Here is a 24,579-nt window from a genome sequence, read left to right on the forward strand (position 1 = left end):
TTGTGGGAAAGTGACAACCTTAGCCACAACACAAGTGTGAAGAACTTACTAAACCCAGTCAATGGGTAGCCAATTCATCCAGGTCTCAATGTTCATTCTTATTCCTTACAATGGCTGTGAATATAGTGGCTTGAAATGATTCAAAACTAATACAACATTTAAGTAGAAACTAGTTGCTTTATTGTCCTTGATTCCATTGCAATTATAAGCTGATACATCATTGATCCTGATTTTTACATTGACATATTGCTCACATTAAGGCAAGTCTCTCCAGCTTTATTAAATCAAACTATTGATCATTTAACTTGTGCTTAGTGCATATTCATCCATTGCACAAATTGCCAATCAATTCTAAGCAAATTCGGTAAATTCTAATCTCAAAACATAAAGAAAATCAGAAAAGAACATTGCATTTATGCACCACCTTCTCGATCTCAAATGTCCCAAAGTGTTTTACAGACAATGAAGGACTTTTGATGTGCCGGCTTTTTATACAGTGTGAATGGCAATGGCTAATACATCACCCCAATATTAGGAGCTTAGTCTGTGTGAAGATTAAAGACAAGGCAATAAACCTGGAGTGAGGTCACTACAGTGAAATACTGTAATTGGTTTCTGCATAGTATTATGATTCCATGAGAACAATTATTATCCTACTCCTTAAGTACACAGATATAAGCACTCAAGTTTTAGCTTTGGGTGTAGTCATCAATTCAGATGGAAATTATGACCAGCAAACTGAACTGGTCTTGGGAAGGGACCTTCTTGAGTTTCAAACTCAATGAATGTCAATGCATGTATATCATGCCCTGAAGCATTACAATCAGCAGCACTTAAGAAGGTAATATTTTTGAAAGATGGTTTTAACAATATTCCCTGGTGTAGTTTATAGCAACCTGTTGCAATTTAATTACCACAGAAAGGACAATGGGTAGCTCAATTTTAAAGAACTGGAGTGACTTGAGAAAACTCTGTGACCAATTTGCAGTTATATTGGTGTTCAATACTCAGTTTGCTAGTAAATGTAAAAACAAGTCATATTTTTTTTTAAAAAAACATGCTATTAATCTTGTACTGCCCAGAAAAAAAAAGCAGCTTAATGCCAAGAGTCTTCTTAAAGGTCTGAAAATGAAAACAAATGGTGGAACCTCATAATTGTAATTAAATAGTTGCTAGTCTTGTTGGCACGGCCAGTTTATAAAGTTGTGTTTTTTAAACAAGCACAAAAAGTAAAAGGGAAGTTATTTACATTGGCTGCAATCAGTCCTCAAATTCCACAATCTTTTGGTCCACTTTGCTCAAATGTAGATGAATTGCACTGATTGACCAGGACATGCCTTTGCTTGCAACTGCCCTGGGCATCGCTAGAAGAATTGGAGCCAAATCAAGGCATGTCACTTCTCCACAAAACTCACTTTCCACTCAGTGTCAATCTATGGAAGGGACAATGACTGGTGCTTGTAAAATGTAGCCCAGTGAGGAGTCAATAGGGAGAATGTAAATGGGGGAACATTGAGGAAAAGTGTTGAGGTGAAGGAGGTTCCCATGTCACTGAATTTTCTTGATTTATTTAGACATCAAAAGAGCCCTTGCTTTGTTCAGTTGCTTCAGAGAATCGGTCAATCTTTTACGTTTGTTTGTTATCTCAGAATGCTCATCCAGCAGGCCATCAGTATCTGCTCCATTGAGAAATCTTTCAGTCATCTGCAGCTTGACACAATGTGCAAATTGTTGCAGAAGATGATATCTTGAAACCATGGGTACCATTTGAACCAATCGATCAATAGCAACCTGCATAATTTAAGGAAATAAATACTTAAGGTTTTTGGATTGGAACTCAGTTTCAATGACAGCCATTTCACATTAAAGAGAAGAAATAAAAAAGATTCTGCATCTTCCATGACACCAAAGCATCCCATTCTATTTGGACTTCCAAATTAACTCATTCAACAAGGTACTTCACGAAAGGATAAGTCATAAGAGCGTCAGTGTTGGAGTTGGTATATTGGCATTGATGTAGAATTAGCTGATGGGCAGGAAAGAGTGAGCGAGTGAGGATAAGAGGTTCTTTTTCAGACTGGCGACCTGTGACCAGTGGAGTTTCACAGGGATCAGTGCTGGGACAACAGCTGTTTACAATATATATTAATAACGTGGAGGAAGGAAGTGAAGGTACTGTAGCCAATAATTGCAGATGACATAAAAACAGGTGGAAAGGCTGGTTGCAAAAAAGTTACAGTTTATAACGAGGTATTGATAAGTTAAGTCAGTGAGTAAGAAGTTGGAAAATGGAGTATAATGTGAGAAAATGTGAAGTGGCTAATTTTAAAAGGGAGAACAAAAGAACAGAGGGTTGCAGAGAAACAGCAGAAAGCTGCCACTCAAAGGGATCTTAAGGGTTATTTGAGCATGAAACACAGAAAGCTAATCAGGAAAGCAAATAGAATACTGGCCCTTATTTCAAGGGAGTTGGAGTACAATAGACAATTGTCTTAAAGCAACCAAACAAATTGCTGGTGAGGCTGTATCTGGTGTACTGTGAGCAGTTTTAGTCCCCCTATTTGAGGATTTTTAAAAATTCATTTGTGGCATGTTATGTCGCTGGCTGGCCAGCATTCATTGCCCATCCCCAGTTATCGTTGAGAAGATGGTGGTGAGCTGCCTTCTTGAACTGCTGCAGTCCACTAGCTGTGGGTAAACCCACAGCGCCATTAGGGAGGGAATTCCAGGATTTTGACCAAGCGACAGTGAAGGATCAGCAATATCTTTCCAAGTCAGGATAGTTGGAAGGGAACTTGGACGTGGTGATATTCCTATATGTCTGCTGCCCTTGTCCTTCTAAATGGAAGTTTGGAAGATGCTGTCTGAGGATCTTTGGTGGATTTCTGCAGTGCATCTTGTAGATAGTACACACTGCTGCTACTGAGCTCCGGTGGTGGAGGGAGTGAATGCTTGAGGATGTGGTGCCAATCAAGTGGGCTGCTTTGCCCTGGATGGTGTCAAGCTTCTAGAGTGTTGCTGGGGCTGCATTCTCCAGGCATGTGGGGAGTATTCCATCACACTCCTTATTTGTACCTTGTAGATGATGGACAGACTTTGGGGAGTCTGGCGTTACTCGCTTCAGTATTCTTAGCTTCTAAAGTGTGGAGCTGGATGAATACAGCAGGCCAAGCAGCATCTTATTGTTCTTGTAGCCACTGTGTTAATTTGGTGAATCCAGTTGAGTTTCTGATCAATGATAACTCCCCAGGACGTCGATAGTGGGGCATTCAGTAACATCATTGAATATCGAAGGGTGATGGTTAGATTGTTTCTTATGGTGATGGTCATTGCCTGGCATTTGTGTGGCACAAATATCACTTGCAATTTGTCAGCCCAAGGAATTATATCATTTTATTGGAAGCAGTTCTGAGAGGGTTCACTGGGATGGTATGGAGGGATTGCCTGATTAGCGAAGGCGAAATAGATTGGGCCTACACTCACTGGAGCTTAGAAGAGTTGAACTCATTGAGACACATAGAATCATTGAGGGGTTTGACAGGGTATCAACGAGAGGGTGTTTTCCCTCATGGGAGAGTCTAAGACCAGAAGGCATAGTCTCAGTATAAATGAGCACCAATTTAAGACTGAGAGGAGGAGCAATTTCTCATCTCAAAGGGTTGTGATTCTTTGGAACTCCTTGCCACAGAAATCTGTTGGGGCAGAGTCCTTGTGCATATTTGAGGCTGAGACGGACAGATTCTTGATCAGTTGGGGAATCAAGGATCGTATTGAGAGGGCAGGAAAGTGGACATGAGGAATGTTGGACCAACCATGATCCTATTGAATGGCTGTGCAGGCTTGAATCATAGAATCCCTAGAGTGCAGAAAAAAGCCATTCGGCACATTGAGTCTGCACTGGTCCTCTGAAGAGGATCTCACCCCAATCCACATCTCCACCTTTACCATGACTAACCCACCAGCCTGCACATCCCTAGACACTACAAGGCAATTTAGCACCGACCCTCCAAAGAGCATTCCATTCTATCCCAGTAACCCCGCATTTACTTACCATTTTAACCTACCAGCCTGCACACTTCGAGGCAATCCAGCATGGTCAATCCACCAAACCTGCACATCTTTGGACTGTGGGACGAAACCAAAGCCCCAAGCAGATAGAACATAGAACATAGAACTTTACAGCACAGTACAGGCCCTTCGGCCCTCGATGTTGTGCCGACCTGTCATACCGATCTCAAGCCCATCTAACCTACACTATTCCATGTACGTCCGTAGGGAGATTATGCAAACTCCTCACAGACATTCACACAAGACCGAAATTGAGCCCCAGTCCCTGGTGCTGTGAGGCAACAGTGCTAATCACTGAGCCACCGTGCTGGTCAGAGGAGACATCAGTTTAATGCCTCTTCTGAAAGAAATGGTCTCCATCAGTATCAGATTCACTCAGTGGTGAGCACAATAAAACAGAAGCATCTCACTAGAAAATTTACTTTTGGGGACTCACCTGATAATAGGCTTGTAAATGAGTTGCCATTTCATGGCTTGAGTTACGTGCTGAACTGAACTCCTGACGACTGCCTTTCTCAGATCTTGATTGAATCGCTGACAGTTTGGAGCTATACATCGCATCTGGGGCATAGACCATGCCCTCCATGTTGAAATGCATCCTTAACATCTGCTCTGCAACCTGTTCCTGCTTGTGTCGGATTTCAGCAATTAAGTCCTACGAAAAAGGAAAGATATATTATAGTGCATTTGAGAGTCTAAAATAGTTCCTTCTCTCCCTATAGTCCCTCCTTCTCTTTAACATCTGGAGCACCACCGTTGAGGAAACATTATTTTATTTATTCACAGGATGTGTGAACTTCTGGCTATGTTGGTATTCATCCTTTATCAACCTTGAACTGTTGACTTGTTAGGATATTTTCAGAGGGCAGTTAAGAGTCAATCACATTGCCGTGGGTCTGCAGTCACATGTCGGCCAGACCTGGTAGGGATAGCAGATTTCCTTCCCTAAAAAGCATTAGCAAACTACATTAGTTTTTATAAATTATTGGTAATGGTTACATGGTCACCATTAGACTAGCTTTTCGATTCCACATTTTATTTTATTTAATTCCAATGTCACCAGCCCCTAAGGAAGGATTTGAACGTGTGGTCCCAGCTCATTTTAGATTGACTCTGAGTGACTAGTTTTGACCTACACAGCATGACCACCACCAGCTCAGAGGTGGTGGATGTGGAAGTGATGACATGGTTTGCAAAAGAAAAGGTGCACGTTGCTAGGACCCCACAGACAATATCTGATGCTGGTGACTAGAGGAGCAGAGAGGGTGGAGTCTTCTTAGAGGGGAAAATGAACTTTTGAAGCTGTTTTAGTTTTAGAAATATCAAAGTAAGGTTAAGCTATTCAGTATTTTACCATTTCTACAATTTATTCAGTCATCCATGATGGCGCCAGGATGTGGCGACATTTTCCACTTTTCACCGTGCCGAGGTACAAGTGACAATACGTTAAATAAATAGTGACATTATGATTACACTGTCTTCCATTGGAGGGGATGCAGCACAGGATCACCAGCGAAAGGCTAGGAGAGTCAAATAATTTATTCAAATAACTCAGCTTGCAGTCCCTTGAAATAGAAGATGAAGGAGATGATAAACAAGGCTGCATCCCTTTTCTCATGAAAATAGAACCATTCGGGTTGGTCAAGTAGAGAACATTAATCTAGACAAGATGTAGATGATGCAAATATAGCTTCCTCTTGTGGGGAAGAATAATATTGGAAGCGATCATTTGAAGATTGTCAACAATAAATCAAATAAGAGAAATCAGAAGGAACATCTTTACACATGGACAATGTGGAAGCTGTTACTAGAGAAATTGTTTGAGGCTGATTGTACATCACATATAAGGGAAAGCAAGATAAGCAAATAAAGGAGATGAGGAAAAACGGTTATGCCACTGGTACTAGATTGGAAAAGGTACGTGCAGAATGGAGTGGAGTACACTAGAATGGATTAGACAGACTGAATGGCCTCGTCTTTTACAGTATATATTACGAAATTTTCATGCCACAGATCTTGTTTCCACATTAACTTGTTAACAAACGTACCTTGCTTGCTTGCATTAGATTTGGAAAAGGATTGAAATGTTCAACTCCCATTATGTTAAACACTTGTTGGGTTTTATCTGTGAAGATAACATAAGATATCATTTGATTATACATATTGTCACGAAACATGATTGTACATAAATAGTTTTCAAGACAATTGTGAACATGAAGAGGCAAACAACTGTGCTCCAGTGAGAATTAGCCATTGAAAGATCACAATGGATGATAATAATGGGCCAGACCTTTTCTATTTCCTACAAAATATTACTGAGTGGTTCAGTTTGCTTTGTGAAAGGGAGTTTTTCTTTATAAGTAAAGGAGGTCGAGTATTTCCATTACATATTTCACAGTCCCAGTGTTGTGTATAGACTTGAAAGGGTCTTAAGGGGTTAGAATCTAATTAAGTGCAATAAGAGCCATTCACTGTGAGGATGCTATGAGAACTTGATGTGAGTTAAGGAGGAGGCAAACCTAAGATTAGGTCCTCTCAAGCCTTTGTAGTAATGTAGAAGCAATTCTTATAACCTGTAATAGTTACAGAAAAACAATAACTACATTTTCTATATTCTACAACATACTTCTTATTAAAGCAGAAGACAGCTACCCTTGCACACCACCAGACCATGTAATCCTCAACAGAACCCACGCATTTGGAAGGTGCAGAAGGTAGTACATACAATATGGTGATCACTGTGGCATCTGAACATTTAGTTTAGCAGCACCAGTCCCAATAAGACAAATAGGCACCTTCAAGGAAAATAGATTTCTGAGGACTGTTAACTTATAAAATCCTTCTGATAAAACTCAACAATGATGAATACATCAAAGAACAAGACAGAAAGTGCTTAAATCTAGTAAGAAGTGAGCTAGAGCAGAAGAAATCTGCAGTTCCAGGCAAACATATAATCTGCATCTCGAGGCAGCGGTATCTGGCTGAAGGAGGTCTAAGATTCAAGTGGTTTACAGTCAAAGCGGTCTCAAGTGTTGGTGAGGCAAAAGATCGGGTGAGTGATGTTGAGCATATTGTCTCAAGAATTAGGGGAGTCTTAGCAATTGGGTGCCTTGGGAGCAGAGGGAAAAGTAAAGGGGAAGCTGATGTGAGGAGTTCAAGTGTTGGGAATTGGGGAAAGGGCTCAGTAGTTAGGAGTTTGGGGAGGGTCCGTGGAGCCTGGATTGGCAAACTTGGGAGATGGAAAGTGAAGTTGAGATGGTCAAGTTCAACATACAAGAATTAATTACTGTGATTTCTGGGTCAATTGAATTTCCTCAAGCTGTTCTTTAACTTGTTGTAAACTAATTGACAGATAATGGCCTCAATAAATTAATCAATGATTATTATTCTATCCTGGTATCTACCAGAAAGGTAGGTAGTGAAACAGAGGAGTCTTGGCCAACTGTCTTCATGTAATTAATAAAATGTGAGGCTGGACGAACACAGCAGGCCAAGCAGCATCTCAGGAGCACAAAAGCTGACGTTTCGGGCCTAGACCCTTCATCAGAGAGGGGGATGGGGGGAGGGAACTGGAATAAATAGGGAGAGAGGGGGAGGCGGACCGAAGATGGAGAGTAAAGAAGATAGGTGGAGAGAGTGTAGGTGGGGAGGTAGGGAGGGGATAGGTCAGTCCAGGGAAGACGGACAGGTCAAGGAGGTGGGATGAGGTTAGTAGGTAGCGGGGGGTGCGGCTTGGGGTGGGAGGAAGGGATGGGTGAGAGGAAGAACCGGTTAGGGAGGCAGAGACAGGTTGGACTGGTTTTGGGATGCAGTGGGTGGGGGGGAAGAGCTGGGCTGGTTGTGTGGTGCAGTGGGGGGAGGGGACGAACTGGGCTGGTTGAGGGATGCAGTCGGGGAAGGGGAGATTTTGAAACTGGTGAAGTCCACATTGATACCATATGGCTGCAGGGTTCCCAGGCGGAATATGAGTATTCCGCCTGGGAACCCTGCAGCCATATGGTATCAATGTGGACTTCACCAGTTTCAAAATCTCCCCTTCCCCGACTGCATCCCTCAACCAGCCCAGTTCGTCCCCTCCCCCCACTGCACCACACAACCAGCCCAGCTCTTCCCCCCCACCCATTGCATCCCAAAACCAGTCCAACCTGTCTCTGCCTCCCTAACCGGTTCTTCCTCTCACCCATCCCTTCCTCCCACCCCAAGCCGTACCCCCCGCTACCTACTAACCTCATCCCACCTCCTTGACCTGTCCGTCTTCCCTGGACTGACCTATCCCCTCCCTACCTCCCCACCTACACCCTCTCCACCTATCTTCTTTACTCTCCATCTTCGGTCCGCCTCCCCCTCTCTCCCTATTTATTCCAGTTCCCTCCCCCCATCCCCCTCTCTGATGAAGGGTCTAGGCCCGAAACGTCAGCTTTTGTGCTCCTGAGATGCTGCTTGGCCTGCTGTGTTCGTCCAGCCTCACATTTTATTATCTTGGAATCTCCAGCATCTGCAGTTCCCATCATCTCTGTCTTCATGTAATTCCCTTGTTGCTAAAAACCACAGGCAGCTTGGAAATTGTTGGGTCTTGCAAAATGACTGTTCTTAACTACTGCCCGCCTGAAACCAGGAGGAATGAAAGAGGAGAGTCTCAGTTCAAATAAATACAAAGCAACCTCATGGATCATGCTGAAAGCAGGAATGAGTTCCTTGTCAATGATACAGGGTTTATAAGATTTTGAAGTTACTGCTGGAATGGAATCCAGCTGGTTTTCAGTAACTAATAGATCTAGCTGTGCACTCCATTGACGGTCATCCTTAATAAGTTTTTTTCAAAGGATAAAGATAATGCATAAGGTACTTGATTAATGCAAGCCATTGGGACAATATAAATTCAAGTCCATTTTTAATACAGGAGATTGTCAGAATTACAGCTTCACCAAACTTAGTTAAGTTTTTTCATGATAACCTTAAGTCACTGATCTCAAATACAACAGACTCCTGATTAAACTGGAAACTTGTCCTTTTCTATATTACCTGCAAGTTCTTTCATCATTTGGAGAGAGGGCCCCAGTAGCTTACGGATCTGTTCTCGGATAACAGATTCAAATACTCGGTATTTTGTGAATCCAGGCAGCTCTCTCCCTTGAGAGTTTTTATCATGGAACCTGACCTTTGAGAGTGCTTCTTCATTAACTGAAAACAACAACAAATAAGAAGACAAATAATTAAATTGATTATATACATAAAGGAGTAAATATCTAATTTCAATAACCAAGAGACTGAAACCGTTCGATTGTTCTAAATTTCCTTTTGGTTCACAACTGCTTTTAGGGAAGGAAATCTACCTTCTCTGTCTAGTCTGACCTACATGCAACTACAGAGCCACAGGAATGTGGTTGACCCTTAACTCCTGTGCGAAAGGGTCCAGCAAACCACACAGAATTTTCAAAACTTATGTCAGTTGTAGATCCATGGATTATTAACCATTCACTTTCCTGAAGCAGAAGAATTGGCCATTCTCAGTTTCACATTGCACTTCTGATGAAGTTTGAATGAATTACATTTAGTGAAAATGTTTGAGTTTTCAAGTTAATAAACACACCACAGTTTGGGAATTAAACCTGAACTTTGTGGATTACAATTCGATCAATTTTTCCTGAAGGAAAATCCCAAAGAATAGCAGGCTTGGTGTTTGTTCTAAATGACAAAGCCAAACGCTTTCTTTGAAAGAACAGAGACAAAAGTCTATTTAACAAGTGGTTGCTGGTCATGCAGAACCTGAGTATTGTTGAAGGGGCATATTATTGAAGCTTTTCATTTTACAATCATGGGAACAATACACAAGAATGCCGATGCAAGGTGCAATAATAGAAAGGATATTTCTGTTGGGTTAGCAAGCATAATTGCTCACAAACTCAAGATTACCCAGTAAATGATGTCCAATGCAGAATCACATTTAATGCTGGACACTGTGCTGTAGATTTGAAGAGCAGGATGGTTGGGGATGGTTCAAGACTTCCTTTTGCAAACAGCCATGCTTTACATGATACACCAATTTTTGGACTTATGGTTTACATTATTGCATCAAACTGGAACCAAAATTTGTATCTCACACTGCTTGTATGTCTGGAGGCAGAAAATCAAGAAGGAATGGTGCCTTCATTGTAATGACTTCCAACCTCCTATCCCTTGCATATTTTCAATATACAGATTATATATTTGATTCATTTGAATCCACAGATGCGAGTAAGAATTTAGGATTACCAGTCAGGCCTGTGGTGTGGTACTCTCACATGTATTGCAAACTAAACATGAGAATGTTCAGGGGGCTTCTCTTGCAGACTGAAAGAACAAGTGCATATGCTTGTTTTGATTCAACAAAGTAGGTGACAGCATTAGCTGGTCCATTTCCTAGGGAAATGTTCTAACCAATCAGTGTCAACATGCTTGGTGTGAAATCAAAACATCTGGCAGTTAACAGTCAGTCGTCATTAACTGATGCATAACAACATATCTACCAATGAGAGACTACCTGTCAACCAGATAAAATTCCATTCTCTGTGGTATACATTTTTGTTTTCTTGTGAATTGTCCTGATTTGATGGCTCAGTGGTTATCATTGCTGCCACACAATACCAAGACCCAGGGTTCAATTCCAGCCTTCCAGATTGTCTCTGTGGAGTTTGCATCTTCACTCACATCTATGTAGGTTTCCTCTCACAGTTCAGAGATGTGCAAGTTAAATAGATTGACTCTGTAGAGTCCAGTGATATGCAGGGTCAGTGGATTAGCCATGGGAAATGCAAGATTGCAGGAGAAGGTAGCGGGCTGAGTCTGGTTGGGATGACATTTTTGGGGGTTTCAATGCAGACTCAATGGGCCAAATGGCCTCTTTCCACACTGTAGGGATTCTATGATTTTATTCTACTCATTCTGTGAGTACAAGATGTAAAGCTTCACCCAAAAGTTCTGCGACATTTGACAAAGAAACAAGTAAATAATATGAACAAGACGTACGTCTGACTTTCTCGATCTCCAGCCTGTTGTACCACTCTGAAAATACGTTGCGAGAAAAGTCGCATATCTTCTTTTCATTGTCATAGTCCTTCTTGTAGTCTCCCATGACTAAATTAGTGAGCTCTTCACAGTAGCTTAGAATTTTCTGCAATTGTATCAGCAAACAGTGTGTTGTTTGACAGCAGTCATTGTGTCATGTTAAGATGGAAATACACAAACTGACAAGGTTTAAGTTATAACATCTTAGTGCAAACATACTGATTGTGTTTATTTACCAGATGTCTAGACATGCTAATAACAGCTGTTTTACAACATCTGATCCAAATTACTGATTGGTTTTCTGATCAGGATTTTCAGGTCTCTATATGGTCTAACCACTAGTCCTTAAAGTGTTCCCTTGATTCCATATTGAAACCAAGGAGGAAGTTATTTTCCTTAGCGTGTGGCATAGTTCCATTTTATTTGGCCTACAAGTTCTTCTATCATTTGGACAGCGGGCTCCAGCAATTAATGAATCGGTTTTTGACTGGCAATTCAAGTACACTTTACTTGAGTGCATGCCCCTTTTTATGCTTTATTTCACAACTGCTGCACACAAAGAGATTGATGTACAAGATCTTCACTTGACCAGCTTCTAAGGTGCCTTCAAAATGGGTGATCTTCATAAAAGATGTAGAAACAGCAGCACAGGTGTCCATAGGAACAGCAGATGCTGGAGAAACTGAGATAACAAGGTGTAGAGCTAGATGAATACAGCAGGCCAAGCAGCATCAGAGGAGCAGGAAAGCTGACGTTTCGGGCCTAGACCCTTCTTCAGAAAAAAGACTCAACATGCCACTGTTTGTCTACTCCCCACAGTTGCCGACCTCCAGGATTTCTCAGGACATGCCAGACTATGAAGATTAATCTCCAAGACACAGGGGAGAAAATGAAAGGGGCATTGAAGTAAAATATCGGCAGCATTTTTAATTGCTGCATACATGCAATGTATAAACATGATGAGAAAGAATAGGTTAATAACAAGAAATGGAAGCATGTGGAGTTAGAACATAATACAGCCCGGGGATCCACAACTGCTCACAGTGTGTACTAATGACTCAGATGTGGGGACCAATTGTAATATTTCCAAATTTACTGATGACATCAATCTGGCTGGGAATATTAGCATGTAAGGAAGCTGAAAGGAGGTTTCAAGATGTCCTGGGTAAGGTAAAGCTAGAACATGGCAGGTAGAATATAATGTGGATAAGAATATTTCTTTGATTGGGAGATTGGGAAGTGTGGTTGTGCAAATGGAACTAGGTATCCTTGTCTTTGAATCACTACAACTAGCTTGAAGGTGCAGCAAACAATTAGAAAGGCCGTGTTAAATTGGTTTTTATTCCAAGGGGAGTTGAGTCCAGGAGTAAAGATGTCTTCCTACAGTTGTATAGAGCCTTGGTTACACCTCCTTATCTAAGGAAGGGTATACTAGCCAGAAGGGGAATGCAATGTTGGTTCACCAGCTTAATCCCTAAAATGGTGGGATTGTTTTTATGAGAGAAAGAGACAGAGATTGGGGAAGCTGAGCCTGCATTCTCTTAAGTTTTGAAGAATGTGAAGTGACATCTTTGTAACAAAGTTCTGACAGGGTGGTGCCACACATTTAGCTGTTGAATAAGACACAAGCACATGGTGTTGGAGGGAGTATGTTAGCATGGATAAAGGATTGGTTAGCTAATACAGAGAGTTGAGATAAGTTGGGGTGTGGGCGTACCTTCCAGGCTGGCAACCTGTAACTAATGGTATACTTCAGGAATCAGTGCTGCGCCCACAATTATTTACAACATATGTTACTGACTTGGTTGAGGAAAGTAATTATTCTATGCCAAATTTGCCGATTACTCAAGCATTGGAGGGAACACAAGTGGTCAGATACAAAGAGGGATATGGGTAAATTATGTGGGGACATGTGGGTTATGTATTTTGGTAGGAAGAACAGAAGACCTGAATACTCGTTAAGTGGAGAAAGACTGCAGAAATCTGCAGAACAGAGGAATCTGGGAGTCCTGGTCTATGAATTGCAGGAAGCAAGTTCAGTGGGTCATAGGGAAGGAAATATTCTATTGGCTTTTATTTCAAAGGGAGTGAAATGTAGAAGCTGGGAAGTTTTGCTAAAACTGTCCAATGCATTAGTCACACCCACAGCTGGAATACTGTGAACACTTTTGGGCCCCTTATCTAAGGAAAGATATGCCAGTATTGGAGGCAGTCCAGAGAAGGTTCACAAGGCTGATATCAGGTATATGAAGAGACTGTCTTATGAGGAGAGGTCAGTACCTTGTGCTCACTGGAAAAAGAAGAATGAGAGGTGAAACATACAAGGCATTTAGATAACTTGACGGGGTGGATGCACAGAAGTTGTTTCCCTTATAGGAGAGTTTAGGACCAGAGGGCATTATCTCAGAATAAGGGGTCACACGTTTAAACAGAGTTAAGGAGGAACTTCTTTGTTCTCTCAGATGGTTGTGAATCTAAGGAACCTTTTACCAGATGATTGTTGAGGCTGGGTCATTCAATATATCCAAGGCTGAGTTGGACAGATTTTGAATCAATAAGGGAATCAATAGTTATGGAGGTATAGCAGGAAAATGGAGTTGAGGATTATTCGATTAGCCACAAGCTTGTTGAATCTCAGAGCAGACTTAATGGGCTGAATGGCCTCCTTCTGCTCCAACATAATATGGTTTAAGAAATTGAACCTTTTTTTGTTTTACTTCCATTGTAATCGCCCCCTCCAAATGTCACCTCCCATCATCAGATGCCCATTAAGTGAAGTGCATTAAAATTAAGGCCTGTGACTTTGTCAGCCAATAAAAATCTACAAGGACACTTGTTTTAGCTTACATTGTTCAGGAAACATTTTCTCGCCTGAGCTTCCTCTGGAATATTGCCACCGAGCTCATCCAATTTAATTCTGATTTGAATGACTTTCTCCCGAAGAGCTTCCTCCATAACTGGCAGCCAGCCCTTTACAAAGAATAAGTTTAAAAAGTTATGCTTACGGAAATATTGAAATATAAGTGTTGATAATTAAACTCAGAGCGCTCAGAGCAACTCAGTTAAGAGGAAAGGCTGAGGGACTGGAGGCTGTTTTCTTTAGAGAGAAGAAGGTTAAGAGGTGACTTAATAGAGACATACATGATGATCAGATGATTAGACAGGGTGGACAGTGAGAGCCTTTTTCCTTGGATGGTGATGGCTAGCACGATGAGACATAGGTTTAAATTGAGAGGTGATAGCTATAGGACCGATGTCAGAGGTAGATTCTTTATTCAGAGAGTAGTAAAGGCATGGAATACCATGCCTGCTACAGTAGTAGACTCGCCAACTTCAAGGGCATTTAAATGGTCATTGGATAAACATATGGATGATAATGGAATAGTGTAGGTTAGATGGGCTTCAGATTGGTTTCACAGGTCAGTGCAACATCGAGGGCCAAAGGGCCTGTACTGCGCTGTAATGTTCTATGTTCTATGTTCTCTGTGTTGTTGATACATTCAGTCTGTGCTGCCCTTTTCCCACTGTTCTTGAAGGGGATTCTTTCTCAGGGGTATGCTTCAGAGGCTTTACTGGTATTTACCTGCCTTTGTCCCTTGGCTCCTATTCAGAAGATAAGTGTTGTGCTAAGGCTTGCAGATACTGTTGTAGCCTTGTGATGATGTCATGAGTTGCTCCTCACTAGGCAGAAATAACACAGTGTGGGCGGGGTTCATGAGGGAAAGAGAAACATATCGAGAACTAGGGGGAAGTAAAGTCTAGCCATGTATAAAAACATATGGAGGAGACCAACCACCATTAGGTGGAAGAATTATAGAATCATCTTTCCACAACATAACAGCAAGCTTAGAACATTGCATATCTATGAACACAATGTATTGTAGCATTTAGTCTTGATGCATAATAATAGATGTCACAAAGAAATCCAAGGCAATTCTTGACCTTGCCTTCTCCTCAACCAGTTTACCTTGAGCCTAAACTCGTAGACATAAGTATAAAACAACATGATGAAAGAATAAGTCCCTGTCTCTCACAGTGAAAATATCAATTGTCCAAACCTCAACTGCTTTTTGAGATTGTGGGTTCTAATTATCCCATACCTTCTGGAGAACACAGACACTGCTTGATTTTACTCCTGTAAGGATTTAGCTGCATTTCTATGATGCAAACTCCTGCTTCCCCACAAGAAGAAAAAACTTCTTTGTTAATGATGTTGCATTTCTTTATCAAATTCAACATTAACCAATGCTTATTTTTTATCTGGTAGCAAGTATGGCATATGACAATATAATCCATGCCTCTCATCCAAATATCTGCATCATGTCTCCTTTGGCTCTGTTGTATTGATTGAAAGGCTTCACCATACAAAATAAATGTAACTAACCGTGATTTGATGAATGAGTTCACTGGTGAGATTTGCAGACAGATGTTCAAAGGATGCAATGCCTTTCTCCAGCAGTGGCCTATGGAGATAGAAAGGGACATACACATAGATTTACAAAGGTAGTGGGACTTTATTTTCTTCTTGATTCATTCATGGGATGAGGGTGTCACTGGCCAGGCAGCATTTATTGTCCATCCCTAATTACTCAAAGGGCAGTTGAGAGTCAACCACATTTGCGCTGTCAGTTTCTGATCTCAGTTATTCATGAGGTTTTCCAATCAAATTTGGTCTGATAACTCAGCTTTGGGCATTTTAGCATATATTAGGGTGTTACAAAAGTGCAAGTTGTTGTAGCAGACCTGAGCAGAACCGAGAGAGAGAGGTAACTTTCCGTCAAATTTTTATTACTGTTGTTTTGCACCAAAATGTATGGGTAGGATGCAGAATGACTCACAGAAACAAATTCTGTCATATTGTGTGAATCCACAGAACAGATTCATAGAGTTATAGAGATGTATAGTGTGGTCACCAGACCTGAAACTATAACTCTGATTTCTCTTCACAGATGCTGCCAGACCTGCTGCGCTTTTCCAGCAACTTCTGTTTTTGGTTTGGATTTGCAGCATCAGCAGTTCTTTTGGTTTTTAATGAAGAAACAGAAATAGGCCATTCATGTCTTCCAGCTTTTACTTCATCATTAACTATTCCAATGTAATCAACAATTCATGATGTATTATTCTTCAATAAGATAGCTTGGAAATGCACCATCCCTGCCTGGTATTCAGCATTGTTTTGTCACAATGCGGAAAGGAAACTGCTTTGGCACAATCAAAGTACATACCAATTATCGGGAAAGGCAGGGCAATCAAATCTCGATCTTCCTTGATGACAACAGAGATGGAGGAATAAAAATCAGCGAAAGGATGCGTTTAATAGATGTCAAGTTGACCATACAAGTGAGTACTGAATATAGGAAGATCAAATTGGAAATGAAAAAGAAAACAGGAGAAGCCAAGAGGCAATATGAAAAGACATTGACAGCTCACATAAAACATCATCCAAAATCTTCCAGAGGTACATTGGTTTTAAAAATGTAAGAAGAGGAGGGCTGGCAGGCCATGCCACATTGTTGAGGTTCTAAATGAAGACATTATGCATGACTTTGCCAATATAGATGCTGTTGGCATTTTAGTAAATGAAAAAATAGTTGAGACACAAAATGGACTAAAAGTTGATAAAATAGAAGCATTAGATGAGCTGACTGTGCTTATATTAATAAGTCTGAAGCAACGCTGATGCAACAGTCAAGAACACTCTTCATCGTCAGGAGACTAAAGAAATTTAGCATGTCCTTAAGGACTCTCTCACCAATCTTTCCAAATGCACCAAAGAAAGCATTCTATCTGGATTCATCACAACTTGTACAACTGCTTTGCCCAGGATCATAAGAAACTACAGAGGGTTGTGACACTGTCCAGTCCATCATGCAAGGCAATCTTCCAACTATTCACTTCATTTATACTTCTCGCTGTCTCAGAAATCATCAAGGACCTCTTCCACTCACCCTGATTATAATCTCTTCCAACCTGTTCCATCAGGCAGAAGACACAAACGTTTAAACACACATGCTAAAGGGTTGAAGAACAGCTTCTTCCCCACAGTTATTAAACTTCTGAATGGATCTCCCAAATTTCAAATCTAATGTTGATCTTGCTTTTTGTGCGGCTGTAACTTTGTATTCCTTGCTCTGTTCTTTCACCTTTTGATCTTTGTCTGGTATGATCTGCCTGTATTGCATGTAAAACAAAACTTTTCACTGTACTTAGGTACATGTGATGATAATAATAAATCAAATCAAGCCATTTTAACCAGATGAAATGCATTTGACAGTACTGAGGAAGAAAAGGGTGAAAATTACACAGGCACTGGATACAAACCTTTAGTTCTCCTTAAGGACTAGAGGAGGTAAAGAGAAGATACTAGTGGACTGAACAATTGCAAATGTTACATGATGATCAAAAATAATGTCTAAGGACTAACCCAGCAACTGCAGTCTAGTTAATTTAACCTTACTGGTGCCAAATCTTTCAGATAATTGCAAACAAAAGTAATAGTCACTTGGAGAAGTATTAATGAAAACTAATTTGATTAAATCCTTTGATAAAGCAACAAACAGAATTACTGAGAGAATTGCAGTGGATGTGGTCTATATGGGCTTCCGAAGGGTTTTTGGTAATGTGCCATATAGCAAGCTAGTCAGAAAAGTTGAAACGATGGAATACTTTAAAAGGTAACAGTATGGATATGAAGTTGGGTGAGTGACAAGTGAGACTATTGGTGAAAGGTGATCTTCCACGTTGGAAGAAAATCTAGAATGGTGTCCTCCAGAAGTCAGTAGCTGGGCCATGAGCTTCAAAATATATATTAAGGGCTTATCCTTGTAAGTACAGAGCACTGTTCCAAAATTTTATGGATGACAATATTTGAAAATGTTCAGAGCTGTGAAAAGAATAGTAATAGACTTCAAGATGACATGGGCAGGTCTATGGGTTAGGTGAAGTCTTAAATTTAAAGTTGAAAGTTGATATGCTTTCGTCAGGAAAAAGAAGAAAGGTAACATGAATAAATATTTAAAAACTGAAAGAACAGCGGATGCTGTAAATCAGAAGCAAAAACAGAAATTGCTGGAAAAGTTCATCAGGTCTGGCAGCTTCTGTGAAGAGTTATCAAGGTTAGCGTTTCAAGTCTGGTAACCCTTCCTCAATTCTGTTTTTGTCTACAAAATAAATCATACAATTTGACAGAGCATGAACAAGACTGGAGGATATATGCGCGCAAGTCATTTAAGGTCATCAGAGATAACGAGAACGGCAGATGCTGGAGAATCCGAGATAACAAAGTGTGGAGCTGGATGAACACAGCAGGCCAAGCAGCATCTTAGGAGCAGAAAAGCTGACGTTTCGGGCCTAGACCCTCCATCAGAGAGGGGATGGGGAGAGGGTTCTGAAATAAATAGGGAGAGGGGGCAGGCAGACCGAAGATAGATAGAGGAGAAGATAGTTGGAGATGAGACTATAGGTGGGGAGGTAGGGAGGGGGTAGATCAGTCCAGGGAGGACAGACAGGTCAAGGAGGCGGGATGAGGTTAGTAGGTGGGAAATGGAGGTGCGGCTTGAGGTGGCAGGAGGGGATAGGTGAGAGGAAGAACGGGGACGAGCTGGGCTGGTTTTGGGATGCAGTGAGGGGAGGGATGAGCTGGGCTGGTTTTGGGATGCAGTGGGGGGAGGGGACAAGCTGGGCTGGTTTTGGGATGCATTGGGGGGAGGGATGAGCTGGGCTGGTTTTGGGATGCAGTGGGGGTAGGGGACAAGCTGGGCTGGTTTTGGGCTGCAGTGGGGGAAGGGGAGATTTTGAAGCTTGTGAAGTCCACATTGATATCATTGGGCTGCCCATGGTATCAACGTGGACTTCACAAGTTTCAAAAACACTGCAGCCCAATGGTATCAATGTGGACTTCACAAGCTTCAAAATCTCCCCCTCCCCTACTGCATCCCAAAACCAACCCAGCTCGTCCCCTCCCCACACTGCATCCTGAAACCAGCCCAGCTCGTCCCCACCTCCCTAACCTGTTCTTTCTCTCACTTGCTGTGTTCATACAGCTCCACACTTTGTTATCTCATTTAAGGTCATGATGTGAAGATGCCGATGCACTTCACCTGACGAAGGAGCAGTGCTCTAAAACCTTGTGATTTTGAATAAACCTGTTGGATTATAACCTGGTGTTACGTGACTTCTGACCGTGTAATTTAAGTTGGCAGAGCAGTTTGGGAAAATAGTCAAGCGGGCCTCGGTGACCCCGAGTCTTGGAAATAGAGGCATAGAGTGTTAAGGAGGTTCTGACAAATTACATTTTTCAGGCAATGTTGCACTCTCAGATAAGGCCGAGAAGGCTACAGCAATGGAAGGCTTGTGCCTCAGCAAGAGTTAGCACCAATGACAACACAAAGTAGCCTATTGATGGAAACTAAGCTCAATTTGATGAGTAAGTAACAGACAAATTTATTGTTAATGGAAAATAATACCGGAACGCTGGGCTGTTTTTTAAAAATGTGATTTCTTCCTCCAATGCAGCTGACATTGTAGTATTTGCATTCAGTTCATTCTGCCCACGGCACTTGACAAGTATGTAACCCTTTTTCAGAGGGACAACTTTATTCTCAAGGATTTTGATAATGTCTTCTTCTGTACCTTTGTCAACCAAGTCTGGTTTTGTTAAAACACCTAGAAAATTAAACACAAGAGTTTATTAGGTCAAAGAAAGGGTACGAATTTTAAACCTGACCAATCTCCTCTCGAATGCCTTATTTATTGTATTGTTGTTGTGCTTGAGCTACTCTTTTCAATGTGGGCTGGCCTCACACTTTTTTCTGCATTATCATAAAGGGTACAATTTTGCACGACCTGTTGGTAACTTTTGGGTTGCTCTACTGATTGGTAGCCTACGTTCCCCTCCCAAGTGGCTGTTATTTCCTTTGTGAAGTAAGTTTCCTCAGTGCAAATTAGATAAGCAATGAATGTGGACAAATTGTACAACATTGTTCTCAACTCAGCAAAGTATCAGTACTGAATAATGTACAGAGACAGGTAAACTGGGACTGCTTTCCTCAGAATAGAGAGGCTAAATGATGATTTAATAGAGGCATTCGAATCACTACATGTTTTTGACAGAGTGGAGCAGGAGCGACATATTCACAGGGTGAATATGCTGGTGAACAGTAAAGATAGATTGAAACTAAATAGCACAAGAAATAAGGTGGAGGTGGACATAATATTTCTTTCATGTTAAAAGAAACATTCAGGTTACAGCAGGAGACTCACTACAATGTTTACAGAGGCATAAACTTGAAAAGAAAAGATTTATAGAATTCTGGGGAGAAACTGGTAAAATGGGACAAATTGGATTACTTTTGAGGAGCTAAACTGGTAGAATGGGCCAAATAGAATAAAATGGAATAGCTATTATCGTCACATATATTCAATGAGTACAGTGAAAAGCTTATACGTTGCCAATAAAAGCACCAATTTAGATACAAAAGTACCGGGGTACAGCTTCTTTAGGCAATATAGAAGTAAAATGTCCAACATTGCAGAAATGCAATTTCATTACAGCAGACCATGCTGGTGTGAGTTTCTAGCTGGCACCAGGGCCTGGCACCAGCAGCATGCCATTCTAGGAGGCCGCTGTGCCAGGATGGGAGGTCACCACACTGCCATGCCATATGACGCCATGTCACACCACGCCAGGAGACTGCTGTGCCATGCTGGGAATCATCACGGTGAGCCATTGCTGGATCCTGGGAATCAAAACAGAAAAAGAAGGAGAAGAAGGAAAAAAAGACACTAGGAGGAAGAAAAAGAGGAGAGAGTGGGTGGAACAAATGAACTGCAAGATAATACATCATTACGAGAGACAAAAAAAGCCTTCAGATGTTGGAATCCAAAGTAGACAAACAGATTGCTGCAAGAACAGGCAAACCAGGCAGCCTCTGGAGGGAAAGGAGAAGTCAACGTTTCAGGTATTACCCTTCTTCAGGACTGGATTTTGGGGTGGGGGGAGCTGCAGATAAAGTGGGTGGCGGGGAGAGGGATAGTGGAATGGAGGTGATAGGTGGATACCAAGAGCAGGTATGATCCGGTTGGTTGATGGGAGGGATGAACCTGGTCGGAGGCTGGAAGAGAGGGTCAGTAGGTAGAATGGAAGGGAGGAGGTGGGGGATGAGTGGGAAGGTTATTTGAGATGTTGAGTTCTCTGGCTGTAGGAACCCCAAGCAAAAGATAAGGTGTTGTTCCTCAAATTTTGTGCTTTGAATGGCTGTGATACTGGGGGAGGCTGAGGACAGACATGTCAGGGGTGAGTGGTGGGGGGAGTTGAAATGGGCAGTGACCAGGAGGCTAGTCTGGCCATTATGGGCCAGGTAAAAATGCTTGACAAAATGGTTGCCTAGTCTACGTTTGGTCTCACCGATGTTGAGACGACTACATCGTGAGCACTGGATGCAGTAGACATTTTGGAGGAGATGTCTCACCTGGAAGAGCTGTTTAGGGCCCCGGATGGAGGTGAGGGAGATGTGTGTGTGTGGGCAGGTGTTACATATTTTGTGGTGACAGCTGAAGGTACCGGGCAGGTTGGAGTGGTTGGTGTGGAGTGTGGCGCGAACTAAGGAGTGGCGAAGGGAATGGTCTTTGTGGAAGGCAGAGGGCAGTGGGCAGTGGAAGATGCTCTCGGCAGTGGGGTCTAACTGGAGTTGGTGCAAGTGGTTGAGGCCAACTCCAATTAGAACCCACCAGCAAAAACAGAATCTGGGACCGCCTGTTAGTAATGTTCTTCTCAAGAAGCCCTCTAGAACATAGAACATAGAACATAGAACAATACATCGCAGAACAGGCCCTTCGGCCCTCGATGTTGTGCCGACCTGTGAGCTAATCTGAGCCCCTCCCCCCTACACTATCCCATCATCATCCATCTGCTTATCCAAGGACTGTTTAAATGCCCCTAATGTGGCTGAGTTAACTACATTGGCAGGCAGGGCGTTCCATGCCCTTACCACTCTCTGAGTAAAGAACCTGCCTCTGACATCTGTCTTAAATCTATCATCCCTCAATTTGTAGCTATGCCCCCTTGTACAAGCTGAAGTCATCGTCCTCGGAAAAAGACTCTCATTGTCCACCCTGTCTACACCCTGCCATTAACATCATTTAAAGCAAAACATGCATTCTTATGTCGAAAATACATTATTGTTGATTGACATTCAGATGGAATTAAAAATAACATAAGGCACAGTAGAACAGCTAGAGTTTTCTGTATTCATCTATAAGATGTGGGTGTTGCTGGCTAGGCCAGCATTTATTGCATGCTCCAGAGGACAATTAAGACTTAGCCACATTGCTACGGGTCTGGAGCCACATGTAGTCCATAGAAAATAGAACATTACAGCATAGTACAGACCCTTCGGCCCTCGATGTTGTGCCGACCTGTCATACCGATCTCAAGCCCATCTAACCTACACTATTCCATGTACGTCCATATGCTTATCCAATGACGACTTAAATGTACCTAAAGTTGGCGAATCTACTACCCTTGCAGGCAAAGCGTTCCATTCCCTTACTACTCTCTGAGTAAAGAAACTACCTCTGACATCTGTCCTATATCTTTCACCCTCAATTTAAAGCTATGCCCCCTCGTGCTCGCTGTCACCATCCTAGGAAAATGGCTCTCCCTATCCCCCCTATCTAACCCTCTGATTATTTTATATGTTTCAATTAAGTCACCTCTCAACCTTCTTCTCTCTAATGAAAACAGCCTCAAGTCCCTCAGCCTTTCCTCGTAAGACCTTCCCTCCATACCAGGCCACATCCTAGTAAATCTCCTCTGCACCCTTTCCAAAGCTTCCACATCCTTCTGAAAATGCGGTGACCAGAACTGTACACAATACTCCAAGTGCGGCCGCACCAGAGTTTTGTACAGCTGCACCATAACCTCTTGGTTCCAGAACTCGATCCCTCTATTAATAAAAGCTAAAACACTGTACGCCTTCTTAACAGGCCTGTCAACCTGGGTGGCAACTTTCAAGGATCTGTGTACATGGACACTGAGATCTATCTTCTCATCTACACTACTAAGAATCTTACCATTAGCCCAGTACTTTGCCTTCTGGTTACTCCTACTGAAGTGCATCACCTCACAGTTGTCTGCATTAAACTCCATTTGCCACGTCTCAGCTTATCTATGTCTCTCTGCAACCTAAGGCATCCTTCGTCACTATCCAGTACTCCACCAACCTTAGTGTCATCTGCAAATTTACTAACCCATCCTTCTACGCCCTCATCCAGGTCATTTATAAAAATGACAAACCAAGACCAAGCAAGGATGGCAGCTTCCTTCCCTAAGGGACATTAGAGAACCAGATTTCATTTATACTGCCATGGAAAGCAAATGACACTTGCCAAATTTTTTTACTTCAAATAAACTTGAGGAGACACTGAAAAGATGTCAATCCAAAATCTGATCCTGGGTTCCCCCTCAAGCGAACTAATTCATCAGAGAGAATGCAGGAGTTATTAAAATTTTGGAAGTCAAGTTATAGCCACATCCGGGGAGAAACTGATACTCAACGCACCAGCTTCTTGGGCATAAGTGGGCAAAATGCTGACAAACATAGCAGTGGGACATCCAGCTCCAATATTTGCATTGATGAGAGCAGAAAATTCCAGCCTCACCTCTGTTCAGGATTTTCCCATACCCACTATGGGTGCCAACACAAGGCTAGGGGTGATCGACCTCTGCCATTGCAACATTTCCAAGTGAGAATTCCCAACAGGTTGTTGTCGGTGATGTCACCAAAAATAGATCTCTGAGTGCATACAAAAGTCAAACAAAGATAAAATTCAAACTCTCAATGTCCTATTACTTATAGCATCGACAAATCCTTCACTTGTTACTACCCAGTGCTTCTGCAGAATTAACATCAATGGGATTGCTTGAAAAGCAGCTGGGCCAAGTCAGCAAGAGTGCTCAAGGAACAAACTTAAGTAGACTCTCAAATTATTTCCAACATCTCATCCATGTTATGCTGTGCTTTCCCCAGTGTTTCTGAATCTTTGTTTGATTTACCCAGTGTCCTTTCTCCTTCAGGATCAAACTCCTGTGCCATCTTCAAAGCTTCAGTGGTTGCAATGTCCATGGTGCAAGGGATGACAACCAAAATGATGGTTTCCTTTTTTTGAATATAGGTTTTGATAAGCCCTTTGATCTGGAAGAGAAATATTATTTACGATCATACTATAGGCAAAATGTTGCAAATTGAATCTAGTGGTATGGGCAATGTATCAACTAAGATGACAGGGTACAGCTGGGATTAAGTGGTAATGGTCAGATTATGTGAAGCGCAGTCCTACTTAGGGTCCACTGGGAGGAGGGGATGTGGGTGATATAGTATCTCAAAAAGTGCCTCACGTACGTACTGAAGGATCTTTCATAGTGAGACTTGGCTAATTTAACAGTAAATGTGCAGGAAAAGAAAATCA

The 24,579-nt window shown here is 41.9% G+C and overlaps 1 protein-coding gene across 1 annotated transcript in view; it reads right to left on the reverse strand.

The window, feature by feature from the left end:
- Window positions 1–213: 213 nt before the first annotated feature.
- The window catches only part of LOC125457291 (interferon-induced GTP-binding protein Mx-like), a 38,275-nt gene continuing 13,909 nt past the window's right edge, over window positions 214–24,579 (reverse strand). The window contains exons 5-13 of the mRNA XM_048541308.2: window positions 24,167–24,305; window positions 19,578–19,776; window positions 15,497–15,575; window positions 13,960–14,082; window positions 11,074–11,218; window positions 9,091–9,249; window positions 6,117–6,193; window positions 4,505–4,723; window positions 214–1,791 (exon numbers count right to left, since the gene is read on the reverse strand). Of these exons, the coding sequence (XP_048397265.2) occupies window positions 1,567–1,791; window positions 4,505–4,723; window positions 6,117–6,193; window positions 9,091–9,249; window positions 11,074–11,218; window positions 13,960–14,082; window positions 15,497–15,575; window positions 19,578–19,776; window positions 24,167–24,305 (1,365 nt within the window). The 3' untranslated portion in view covers window positions 214–1,566. The remainder of the gene's footprint in view (window positions 1,792–4,504; window positions 4,724–6,116; window positions 6,194–9,090; window positions 9,250–11,073; window positions 11,219–13,959; window positions 14,083–15,496; window positions 15,576–19,577; window positions 19,777–24,166; window positions 24,306–24,579) is intronic.

This window comes from Stegostoma tigrinum, chromosome 12 (assembly GCF_030684315.1).
Source record: "Stegostoma tigrinum isolate sSteTig4 chromosome 12, sSteTig4.hap1, whole genome shotgun sequence".
Classification (NCBI taxonomy): domain Eukaryota; kingdom Metazoa; phylum Chordata; class Chondrichthyes; order Orectolobiformes; family Stegostomatidae; genus Stegostoma; species Stegostoma tigrinum.